Here is a 13292-nt window from a genome sequence, read left to right as displayed (position 1 = left end):
AACAGGGCTTAAGCATTTCTTAGCTTTGAAAGGGTGTATATTGTTGTATTTTCTTGTGTTAAATACTGGTTTTATGTAGTTTTCAGACAACTACTACCGTGCTGAGCTGATTGATGCCCTAGCCAACTCTGTGACTCCTGCAGTCAGTGTGAACAATGAAGTTCGAACATTGGATAACTTAAATCCTGATGTACGACTTATTCTTGAGGAAATTACCCGTTTTCTGAACATGGAGAAGCTTCTTCCCAGTTACAGGCATACTATCACAGTCAGGTGTGGTTTAATGACACTGCTTTTCTTGGGTTTTGTGTACCTTTCTGTAGTTAGCTTTTCAGATTTTAGCTTGTATGTCTTAATCTTAAATGTCAAATTCCTTTCAAGTTTCAAAAGCTGATAATGCAAGTTTGTCTTGATTGCTTTACTTTTCAGCATTAATTTTTGTCAATGTAGACCTTTAGTAGCAGTCATAATTTGATCATCCCATGCCTCTTTAAGAGGAGCATTTATGAAAGTTTTGCCTTGTAACAGTAACTGTAGGGTATGCAACATCATCTGAGCTGTGATTTCTCTAAGTTATTATGGCTGTACTGACACCAAGCAATGGATTTGACAGGATGGAAAATTTTGTTTGTGTTTCTGCCTAATTCAGAGATAATAAGAGCTGTATGTTAGTGCTGTGAAAGAAATTGTAACATATTAGACATGTTAATGCGGATAACATAATTCAGAAGATTTGCAGTACTTGATTTGGAAGAAAATAATTTTATTTTTCTTGGCTGGTACTCCATAAAGCTGATATGTATTTTATTCTTCTATCATTTCTAGCTGTTTAAAAGCTATTCGAGTGCTTCAGAAGAATGGTCATGTCCCCAGTGATCCTGCTCTCTTCAAGTCCTACGCAGAGTACGGGCACTTCGTCGATGTCCGGATAGCAGCGCTGGAGGCTGTTGTTGATTATACCAAAGGTACTTTTTCCCAAGTATTTTGACATTTTGTAACAATTCTCATACAAATGTAACACTTACCTCATTAGTATTAGGTTGAAATAGTGTCCACCAGAAGAGCTTGTATGGTGACAGGTGTATTAATAAGAAACTGAGATTTCTATCATTGTTTTGTCCCAGCAAGTACAAGTGTTATGAAGATGTGCTGAGAATTGTTTCTCAGTGCTTTGCAAATTGAATCAGATACCAATGTTTTGAAATAATGAGTGCCAGTAAGGGGATTTGGTAATTTGGCTTTAACACTTCAGTGACTTGGATTTAGTTGATTTCAGCCATAATTGCTAGTCAAAGTCATTGATTTTGCTTTACTTTCCTCCTGATATCTTAATTGTGCTTTTTGCATGTATCTTGTGGTTATAAATTTTAGAAACTTAGGTTATTCTAGGGATATTTTGGCTGATTCTGTTTTGCCATTCTTTATGCATAGCTTATGTTTGTGAGATGTTTAGTTTCTTTTAATATTACCTTATTCTAGTTGATTATTGCAGGTCTATGAAAAAAAAAATCCCTGGACAGTTTCTTACATGCTCTGTAATTGATACTCAATCCTGACAGATTATTAATGGCAGTTAGAAATTACAGCATCGGTGATTTGCATTACATAAAGTTAATTTAGTATTATATTGTCCTGTTCATTTATTTGGATTAGTCTTTCTTTGTTCATTAGATTTGTGGTACTTTTGTTTATACCTTTCAAAGTGGTCAAATCCTTCAGGTCTTCCTCTGTAGCAGATGGGTGGATCTGGATTTCTAATCATTCTTTCTCAGATTTCATGGGTTTGTTTTGTTTTCAGGGTAGAGGAGAGTTTCCTTTGCTTATTACACAAATTGTTTTCTCCATTTTTTTAAGGGCTGTATTACTTTGCTGTTACTTCTGTCTCTGTATCCAGAGACTTCTCAAACTAGATGAGCAGTGGGAGGATTTAAGGCAGTTGGAATCTTTGAGTGGATACATTGGGTGAAACTCAGACATCCAGTCACAGACTGAAAAGAGGCTGTCATTCCAAACAGCTGATAACTGTGAGGGAGGCTGTGCACCCAGCAGCCTCCTTCCTGTAATCCACCAGACACTCTGTATCCTTAATCCACTGCACACAGAACACGTGGTGATCCTGTGAGGGATACACTGCTGGAATTCAGAACTGTGCTAGTGCTGTGTATATCTCTTTCTGGTGGGCTAATTGCTTTTTTCCACTCTTCATAGAATGTTAGTGGAAATATTTGCTGGAGAACAGAAAGCTTACTCATCAGCTCTTTTCCTTTAGAACAATCTCCTCACTAATTCATCCCACCCTGTGGAAAGAAAAACTGGTAGAAATAATGTTTTCTCATTAAATTCTTGACCTTTTATGGATGGTATTTATAGTTAATATCTGGCTCAAATAAGAAAGTGTTTGTATTACAAAGTAATAAAATACATCTTTAAAACAGCTGATCAAACGGGGTGTTGTATAAGCAAGATAATAGAGTAAGTTGCTTGAAACCTACTGGAAGCTAAAACTTGAATGGTGAGAAGTAGTAGATTACTTGAAATCAGTGGTTGAGCTTGACAGTTTTTGGCTGAGCTCACTGTGAGATCTGGTAATGACAGACTAGAATACTGCTGTACCTAACTGCCTTGCCCCTTGCTAACAGCCTTTTCTCTGATGCAGAGGTAGCAGATGCAAATATCCATCTTCTATAAAGTCACTACAATTCACCACACAGCTTGCTATCTAGTGGTCATCAGTCATTTCTCAAATAGAAGCTTCCAGCTCTGAGCACTGGAGCTCCTGCTCCTGCTGTAAGACTGGTGGGTTTTTGGTGGAGGGATGATCAAGAAACTCAATGTGCCAACTGACTTCTTCCTCTAGCCATAGAGAAGTTAGCAGTGCTTGTCTTGCAGAGCCCTAAACCTGGCTTTGGAAGGAGAAATGATTGGCCATCTATTGCCGAGAGATCTCATTCTCATTGTTCCCAGTTACCTGGTTTCCAGTTCACACTGGATGCAAACCAGCAGCTATCAAGTGCCTGTTGCTTGTGCCAAAGCTGGCTTTTAACACTTCTTGTAAAGGAAGCTGACAGATTTTGCAATTTCCATAAAAAGGAAAGTCTGTGTTTTCTGGGTGGAACTTTCAGAGTAGGAATAACACTACCTTTTTTTGAGTTACTTGAAAAGAAATAATTTCTCCATGGAACTGAGTAACTTGTTTTCTTTGCCATTAATAGCAAGGAGTTTTTTGAGAAATGGTAACTTTTTAAAATGCTTGAGGCAGCATACAAGGGCTTGGACAGTTTATCTAAAGTGGATTGAAGTGAACAGAGTTTATTAACTTTTTAAAGTTAACTTGTGAGAGCTATATTACTGTTAATAGTTACTTGTATGGAACAAGGCAGTTGCATACATAGAAGAGATAACAAACTATTCTAAATAAATAACCATTATCAAATTTGATGAATGTTAATGTTCAGTGTCAAAGATGCTCTGCTGCAATTGAGAACTGAGACAACGCTCCTTGAAATTTGAAACAAAATTGCAAGGGGATTTTGTTTCAGAAAGCAATCACATGTCTTTATATCTACCAGAAGTATGAAAATCTGCACGTTGCTTTTCCCACAGCCTTCTCATAGACAAACTGGCAAGCTGCAGAGAGGATGGGTGGTCAGTGCAGTGGGTAAGAATTCAGGTCCTGAGCCTGAATTCAGAGGGTGGTGATCAGTGGATTTTACTCAGGCTGGCAGTCTGTCACAAAAGGGTCCCCCAGGGAACATCTTCAGAAGTTATGTGGAGAGCAGCATTGAAAGCAGCCTCACCAGGTTTATTGGTGAGAGTGCTGGTGGCAAGGTGGACACGTCAGAAGGGAGAGACATCTCACAGAGAACCTGGGAGAGCCGCAGAGCAAGAGCTGGATGAAGATAAACAAGTGCAAGGTCCTGCACCTGGGACAGCACACCCTTTACATGGTTTTATTTTCCAGTACAATCATCCTAAAGGATTAATCTCCCAGACTTTTCATTTTTAAATTTAAAAGCACTTTAAAATCCCTTTTGTTAGTTAAAATAATTACAATTTGTTAATGATTGTGGCTTCTTGTTTGCAGTGTTGCAATTCTTTGCTGTGTGGTAATAAAGTACTATTTTTGTTACATGCAAAACAACTTTTGTTTGCAGTGTTCTAGCTGCCTTCTGTCACAAGCCAGGAAGAGCAGCTGTGCATTGAGCTGAGCACAGGAAGTCACTAATCCCTTAAAAGTATGTTCCTGCATAGTTTTTCAAAGATTTCTGGTTTTTAAGGCAAATCTGAGATTGTAATTCTGATCTGTATGGATACAAGTTTGCTCTGGCATCATCCAGAACTGTGTAGCCATGCTCTCAGCAGTGCTCTGTGGGAGCTAATACATTCTGCCTCTAAACAGGGCTTAGTGGAGCCTCACAATGTAACCAGCTTTGTTTTGACTGGATTTGGGAAGAGCAGGGCTGTCCAGCCATCCTCTAAGCAGGATTTTAATGTAATTGCCTTCTCCTAGCTCAGAAAGGGTCTTATGTTCCAGTTACCCAAAGCATTTTTAAAACTTGTAATAGAATGAAGTGCTGGTTCTTATATTATAAATAAATGCCTCTTCTGTTAAAAGCAACTTACTCTAGTGAAATAACAAAAAAAAATAGGTATTAGAATTGATTGGACTGAAGAAGTTATATTTTAAAATTGTTGACTGAAACAAATCAAAATAAGGAAGAAAAGTTGAATTGAGGTATTTAGAGCTAAAAATACAATTGGCATGGGGAACAAAGAAATCCATTGCTAGGACCACAAGATGGAAAGCAATATAAATGTTTTTTGATCTCTCTATTCAGTAATGATTAATACACTGTCTTCATTGTTTTGAAGACATTAGAAGAGAATACTGCTGTAAAAATCTTACAGTTATGCACCTGAGAGAAAGATCACAATAAAAATTCTTTCATGTTTTGTGTAATGAGTGATGATTTCCCATGTAGTTTCCTATATTGCAATATTACTCTGATAATCAAAGGAATTTTGTAATGTAAGTTATATTTCAAACTAACAAGCTGACTTTGTTTCCAGTTTTCTACAAGCATGTGCTGACAGGTTTCAAAATCCATTTTAGCTGCAAAGTATAATGATCTGTAAAACTAATGAAGGCTAATGAGGGGAGCATGACTGCAGTTTTATATAAGCCCTGTAGTAGTCCTCTTTCTGTCCTATGTAAAGATAGTAATCTTTCACAGATTCCTGTGTATGAGAATTTTATCTTCTCTACAGAAGATGTTATGCTTCTGATTGTTGAAAGGATATTTGAATGTGTTCATTTTAGGAAGCACACAATATCAAGATGAGCCTTTACTCTGATTTTCCCAATCAATGCTCATGCATATAGTCAGATGGGTTGTTATTGAACAATTGAAGCATGTAAGAGTTTTGTAAATGTTTCTATTTCTATGTAAAGCAAGACACTTTTTACTTTGAACTTGCTCCATAGTTAGTGGAATTCCTCTTTAGTTGCAGTGCTTCATGCTCTTTGTGTGCTTATTCAAGAACTCACGATTGTCTTCATCAAAATCCTTCAGTTTATATATATTAATAGGCATTTTGTTTTATTTTGCAGTTGATAGGAGCTATGAAGAACTACAGTGGCTACTCTCTATGGTTCAAAGTGATCCTGTACCCTACATAAGGTGAGTTAATAAAGAGACAGGGTTTTTACTAATGCTGAGGCTATTAAGTAAATTCTTCACCTGGGATCGCTAGAATAGATCAGTTCCTTAACTGCTTCTTCACAAAACTGTTTCCTTCCTGTTATTTTACATTAATTGAAACATGTTTGAGATGTGAACTGTTGAAACATCTAAAAATTAGTATATTCTGTTCTTATTCTGCATTGTTATTTTTGTCTTTTATGTTCTACCTTGTGGCAGAAGTCTGAAGTTAGACATTATTTCCATAAATAAATTGTATAAATATGATGTTGCATATGGCAAAAAAAGACTGTGATATTTAGAAAAGACAGAGGCTGAGACAGCACACACAGTATTTGGACACCAAAGGGTGTAAAGCAATTGTCAGACTGTAGATGGGGTGAAAGGATCATGTGAAAATATGGTGAAATTTCTAGTATTTCTTGTTTCAACTTCATTTTCACGTGAATGGTTGGGTGTTTTAGAATGTTCATTACAAACCTGTGAACACCGAGGTTCATAATAATTGTTTTTTCTCAACACTTTATTGTTATGACCACCATTGAAGTACTGAGTTTCAAAGTTAAATAATACTACTTTTACTCTCTATATAGATGATTTCTTACAAATACCAAGGTTGTTCTGTTTCATTTCTCTCATTCTTGTTAATGGAAATAAATACAGGTTTAGCTTCAATTTAAGAAGGAGATTTAATTTTATATGTATCCTTTTAAAGCGGAGTTTGAATTTTGAATGTGATATGTTAGCCTCTTATAAAAGAAGGATGAAAAAAAAGAAGTATCTGCAAGAGTCTTTTTGTTCCATATGTGTAAGACAGCAAGGTGAAAGCTGGCTGTACAGAGAAAAATTATTAAAATAATAAGTAATAAAACAAAGAATTCATTAAGTGTTTTCAAGGCCATGTTTGAAGAAGCAAAAATGTATCTCAGCTCTGTCTGTAAATACTGTAAGCAGCATGGTAAGTGCAGGATCTTCAGAAACCAGTGTAACATAAGAGGTGGCAGTGTTTGCTTCCAGGAAAATGTACAAGTCACTGGTTTTGGGCCTGCCATTTTGTATCAGTCATAAACATTTACAGTTATTTAAAAATTCTTTGGTATCAGTATGTAAGGAGTTTATTTGCCAGTATTACATCTTAGTAAATTTCCAAGTCAGTGTGCAAAAAAAGATAATGACTAAACAGAAGAACTTAATGTAGCCTACAACTGTCAACAGTTGTGTCTAAAAACATCCTACTGCTTTGCACCTTACTTTTTATCTCTAAGTTATACTGCTGATGGTAAATGTGTGTCTAATGCATGTTGTGGAAAGAAGAAAGAAGGCATAAAACATTGGTTAAAAATTGGGACATAATCCTGTAAGTTTAATAAGTTTGTAAGAATATTGCAAACTGAACAGACTTTGTATCCTTAGGGTTTTTCTTTTGCATTTAATAAAGATTATTTTTGTGTTTATTTCAGGCACAAGATTTTGGATATGCTGACTAAGAATCCACCTTTCACCAAGAATATGGAGTCCCCCTTATGTAATGAAGCTTTGGTAGATCAGCTTTGGAAACTGATGAATTCAGGTTAAGTTTTTTGATTTGTTTGTTGTTTTGTTGTGTTAGAGTTTTATTGTGAGGTTTTTTGAAATAAGTATTAAAAACTTGCTTCAGAATATGCCAAGAGCTCTCTTAATTTCAGTAGTTAGAAATTGAAAATCCAGTCTCAGAAGCTGAATATCATCTCTGTGCTACCAGAACACTCTTAGTGACATAGGCTACCAAACCTTGGTTCTAATTCTTCTGGTTACTGATGTAGTGTGCTTTGATGTTCTCCTGCACAGAATCATACTTTGAATGTTCAAAATTGTTCAAAGCAAGTGTTTCCTCAAATAATGGTGTCTGTGTTACACTTGGAGTTTGCTTTACATTAGATGATCCCTTTTTGTCCTCCTTTTCTAGACTCTCAGGGACTATGAGAAGACAGCATTGATATAGATAATTTAAATGAGATTTTTAGAGGTGCATTATAGACCTAAAACTCAGTTTGCCTTGTGAGATTAGGAAAGATCCTAGTAAGAAAAGGGCTTGCATCTTTACCATTGACCTGTTCTTCATTGCTGAAGCAGTTTTATCCAGTCCTGACAAAGTGCCCTTTAACATCTGGCACATTACCACATAGATTACAAATAAACATTTATATAGCTTTTTTAGGTCATTGCAGGCTTTCTGTTCTCTGTGTGTCATTATATTCAGTGTTTAAAAGTTTACAGCTACACTCCAGGGGTTGAAGTGGGGAGACTACTAGTAGTTCAGTTTCATAGGAATTGCCAAGGGTCAGACACAGAAAATAAACAATTTTGATGTTCCCATCAGAGGATTTGTTTTTGCTTTTTCATGAGAGAAGAGTGTGTGTAGTGTTACAAGCATTACTTCTTTTTGCAAGTAACAAATAGGGTATACATGCTTATTAAAGTTCATGGGTCTTTAAGCACCTAAATTTCTATGCTTCAAGATGACATAATGTTTCACTTAATTTTCTGTAAGGGATAACTGTGGCATTCCAGGGTGCCTTGAAAAAAATTGTTGATGTGTGACAAGCTAGTAGCCAGGTTTAAAGGTGCATGATTCTAGAATCATTATTTACTTTCATTTAACATAAGCACATGTAATGGAGAACAGACTCTGATTGGTACATGTAATGGGGTTTTTTCTGTGTACATCTGAATTAAATTGATAATTTCATAATAGTTCTAAAATTAATATTTTTGAATCTGTCATTATCTGAGGAGTATTTTAATGTTAGAAATGTCAAGATTAATATTCATGTTGCTTTCATTTGTAATTGGGTATGTGTGGCTGGTAATTTGTAACTGGTAAGGGCAAGCTAAGCTTACTCCAAACACTATTTTGGCCCCATAAAACTACTATTTACAGGGATAGATCTTGAAATTTTATTTTGTGCTAAGTCTTACACAGCCACATTAATATGGCAGTTGGCACATCTGTGTCTTGTTTACCAGATATAGTTCAATTCCTGCTGGGGAACAATATGTTCAATAAACTTGCAATCAGTCAAGAGCTGGGCTGAGTTAACACCAGAACTGCTGTATTTGCAGCATTGCACCAGATGTTAAATGTCTTTCTGTTGTGATTGGTGCCAAATGTGCTTAGACCATTTGTGTATAAAGATAGTAAAGCAGTGCACAGTTTGTAGTGAAAAATAATAAAAAAAATAAAGCATTGCTTTGTGCAGTAAGAATACATATTTTGAGTATAAATACCAATTAAAGTATTGAGTATTCAGGGAAGTTCATGATGTAGTAATGATGTTAAAAGCATGCTTGTGCCTTTCTCTTATCAGTGCACTTTCCAGAGGGTAAAAATCTTAGTCATGCTTAAAGCTCTTACAATATTTTGTAGAATACATAGGCAAATGCAACAAATCCATTGATACAGGAAGCCAGTTTGGTAACAAAGTCTTCTATTTACTTGTCCAGTAGAAAAACTTGAAAAAGAAAGGCACATGGGTGTGGTTATTTTTCTTCTATTTTTCATTATGTTATTATAGCATTTACTTTTCCAATCCTGTTCTACTAAAGATGTCTAACTTACAACCCACGAAACTTAAAGCCTTCCTTTTAAACAGGAAAGTTTAAAAAGAAAGCAAGTGAGTAAGAGCTAATAAGAGGCAGGAATATTGAAGGAAGTGTATCTTAAGCACAGAAAATGTCATACTCTGGTGGGCCTGGATTACTTAAACTGTTACATTTTTGGGAGAAGAGGAGATTTTATCTCTGTATTAACAATCTCTCTTGTATTTTAGGAACATCACATGACTGGAGATTACGATGTGGTGCTGTGGACCTCTATTTCACACTCTTTGGCCTCAGCAGACCTTCCTGTTTACCATTACCAGAGCTTGGACTTGTTCTTAACCTGAAAGAAAAGAAGGCTGTACTCAATCCAACGATTATCCCTGAATCAGTTGCAAACATTCAGGAACCTGTGAACAGTTCTAACAATCACGGGCAGCCAGTAGGATTTCAGAACACCGTAAGCACAAACCATCTGCATCCATCCTATTCAGCTGGCTCACAGTTCTTGCATGGGTTGCTGATTTAATTTTGTATTGTGTTCAAGCCTCTCATGCTTTACCTAAGCTACCTTCTGACCTCATTGCTCTTTATTCTGTCCACTTGAAAAGCTGGCCTATACCATGACTTCTTGGACATTTTTTAACTGTTTTGCATTGCATATGCAGGCTTGTTACTTGTTTGTTTTTGTTTTTTTTTTCCTAGTCTCATCATTTCTGTTCTTTATGAAACATTATATATTGCTTATGAGATATGAAGTGATTCACAGAAATGTTTGATGCTGTGGTGAAAGCTTTTTTCATGACACTGTTTCTTATAGTCAAGTTATCCAATTTTCCAAAACAAAACCTTCTATCAGTAAACCTATTGCATCTTAAAATACATAGATACTCCTCATTTTAAACAACTTAAAGTGATGTGAAAGTTGAAATTTTAACACATCTGCATTGAACATTTGAATCTAACATTTTGGTATTGTGCTCTGAAGGATTTGTAACAACTTCTGAAGAATGGCATACATTCCATTTGGTATCTTTCTGGATTTGGAGGCTTCAGTCCTAACACACATTCCATTGCATAGTTAGAAAAAAAATTTTTATAAACTATTAAGGTCATACTTTCCTCAAGAATAACTGCCACTGCTGCAAGACCAAGTATTTTTGTTGGACAAATTTAATTGTGAGAGGGGGAAATAAATCAACAGACATGGAAATAAGAAGTGATTTTTTCTTAACAGTTTCAAAACCAGTGTGTGATTAGCATGTTTGAAACTCTTTCCACCCTTTTGAATAGGAGGGTTTACTCTTGCTTTATCAATCCCATAGTCAATGTCTAAACAGTTTGTATTGAAAAGTATGCTGAGAGTGCTAATTAACACTACCCTGCAGGCCCTTTCCAGCAGGGGGAGAAAATGCTGGTAGAGTCAGGTATTGTTAGACCTGTCCTGCATATTTACAGAGCATGTAGTAAGTCCTAATTTGCTGCACCTAATCATTAGAATTAAATAGCAGGGGGCATTTTGTTGGCAGATTTTTAGGCTGCAGTTCAGTGAACACCCAAACATTTTTTGCAGGCAGACTACCAAAAGATTTCCTCTTAACTCTTCTTTTTCTAAACTTTCCTCTCCCTTGTGCTAGCACAGTAGTGGTTGCTGCAATAGTGAGCTGAATCAGGGAGGATCTGGTTGAACAGTGCCTTTTTCTGAACAGATATTTCAGTTTCCTGAGCCAGTTTGTCACATAGTTGTAAAAATGCTTGTGGCACCCCAAGACAGAACCATGTGTGGGTGAGGCTGCTTCCTTTAGCAGCATACTGGCTTGCACTGGTGTGGAAATACAGCACTGGTATAAGCCTCAGTTTGTACTTCATCCCTTGTATCTTCTCCTATTCCTCATCTTCATTCTCCTACCCCTTACCTTCTGGTTACCATTTTCACTGTAACTTCCCCAAAATTTGGGGAACTGATTTTCTAGTAGTATAAAACAAAGACTGCCTCTTATGTCAGACAAACTTAATCCAGAAGTGTTTCACAATAGCAGTGCCTTGGACAAAATAATGGAGATGAAAAAGGGTACTGCATATATGAGGGGAAAAAAAGAGTAAACAGGTGATAGAATTTATCAGATTAACTAGATTCTTTAAAGTAGACATACTGAGAGCATAAACATGTTAAAATTAGTACTGATAGAGTAGTGCCACTGAAGCTGCTGAGGATGATTAAATTACTTCATGAAATGTATCTTGAATTGTTCAGGGCAAGAGTTTGTGGGGCTGAAGTGCCCTTTGTAGGATAGAAGAAGAGCACTTCAGGGGAACAGTATATGCCCTTGAGAGTATATTGTATATATGCCTTTTATAGTTTTTAGTGAGCTTTTAATTATGTTTGCTTCTCTGGATGCTTTATTTTCCCTTCTAATTTTTGTCTGTTGGACTTTTTGAAACACCTACCTCCTGTTTTTATTACTGTATGTGTAACTTAGGAGACTCTCCTGTTTTTCTATTTATTTGACCTTGTTCTTTTTATAATCTAAGCAGTAATTTACAAAACAGTTTTATTCTTTTTTAATAAATATTGTTGTAAAATAAAGAAAAAAATTATAAGTACTCATTATGATTTGTACTAAGTAAGCTTTAGCTTTTAAAACAAACTAAAGAAGATTTAGCTAAATCCCATGTGTAGATCAGAGGCTATCACAGTTTTTCAACTGAGATTTGTCCTGAGGAGAGTCTGCAAGGCACAGATTTATAGACAGGCTATTCAGAGGCAGCAAATGTTGTTGCACACCAACAGTACCATGATTGTAAGAAGTGACAGAAAAGATGCCAATGCTAGATATGCAGAGGGAGCAGGGATAGAAGTAAAGAGAAACTATGTTTGTAGGAGTGGTTGGCACAAATCCATACAGGGTTTTAGAAAATGCTTCTTGCCAGAGCTACAGAGAAAACTTTGTTCAAATCACCCACTTTACTCAGAAGATTTTTCAGGTATCAGGTCGCTTTCTCTGAAACATGGATCTTGCTATCTTCTAATTTTGGTCTTTTAATGCTGCTTCAGGAGGATGATCATCTTATTAAGGAAACAGCATCCAGCATTTCTGGTCATCAGCAGGGGGTGAAGAGGAAGGCTGATATGCCACTCGGGTCTCCATTGGAGCCAGGGCAAATACTAGAGAAGAATGAAGACAGTAAAGTCAAACTCAAAATCAGAGTAAGAAATGGAAATTCAACTTGCACAATGTGTAGGGTGTTCGGAATAACAGCAGTGGCGTCTGCTGGCTTCCCTTGAAGCTGTGTTGAAACAAAAGGCATGCTGTGTATATATGTACAGCAGTTGTTATGCTTACTTTGGCAAAATCATTTCCTATTAGATTCTTTATTGGCTGGCAAGGACTAAAGTTGGCAGATAATGCTCTTGTTCACACAGCTTCACAGTAAATTAGAAAGAAGGAAAGACACCGACCCTTTTTAATTTTAGTGAATTTTTATTCATTTGCAGTGGTAGATATCACTTCCTTTCCCTCTCACCCCCAGTCTACCTCAAAAAGAAAATATTTTAAATTCTGTTTAGTAATGTTTTTTGAGTTATTAGCATCTGCTTTTTTTTTCCCCCGATATCTTAGTTCTCAAACTCTCAAGAGGAAGAGGAAATTGATATGGATACAGTTCATGACAGCCAAGCCTTCATTTACCATCATTTGAATATGCTGGAGAGACCATCCACACCAGGTATGAGTAACTTTACAGGCAAGGTGGTTGTATTTTTTTTAACTACTTTAGCTGTGAGGTGTGTTTTTGCTACTGCTTATTTCCATATATACAGTGTTGGTAAGTGTTAAATGTTACTGGAATTCCAGGAGCTGCAGAAGGGGTGCATAAGAACATTTCTTTAGATTTCAGTAGATGCATAGATAAGTGTATACATGTCTATTTTTACACATATCTAAGTAAGACAAGTAAAATCCTGCTTATGAAAGTGAAAAGCTGAGGAATGAATGGAAGAGCACAAAGTTT

At 36.2% G+C, this 13292-nt stretch overlaps 1 protein-coding gene across 3 annotated transcripts in view; it reads left to right on the top strand.

Annotated features, from left to right (window-relative positions):
- TAF2 (TATA-box binding protein associated factor 2) overlaps nt 1-13292 on the top strand; it is a 60136-nt gene that overhangs the window by 35163 nt on the left and 11681 nt on the right. For 2 of the 3 annotated variants that reach the window (XM_039715393.1, XM_039715392.1), the window contains exons 19-25: nt 80-273; nt 826-965; nt 5612-5681; nt 7163-7272; nt 9512-9741; nt 12337-12489; nt 12902-13007. In XM_039715393.1, the coding sequence (XP_039571327.1) occupies nt 80-273; nt 826-965; nt 5612-5681; nt 7163-7272; nt 9512-9741; nt 12337-12489; nt 12902-13007 (1003 nt within the window). The remainder of the gene's footprint in view (nt 1-79; nt 274-825; nt 966-5611; nt 5682-7162; nt 7273-9511; nt 9742-12336; nt 12490-12901; nt 13008-13292) is intronic. The other variant, XM_039715394.1, reaches the window with a different exon arrangement.

This window comes from Passer montanus, unplaced genomic scaffold (assembly GCF_014805655.1).
Source record: "Passer montanus isolate IOZ18808 unplaced genomic scaffold, ASM1480565v1 scaffold33, whole genome shotgun sequence".
In the NCBI taxonomy this organism is placed as follows: Eukaryota; Metazoa; Chordata; class Aves; order Passeriformes; family Passeridae; genus Passer; species Passer montanus.
The sequence above is the reverse complement of the archived record's forward strand: the minus strand, read 5'-3'. Positions and strand labels throughout refer to the sequence as shown.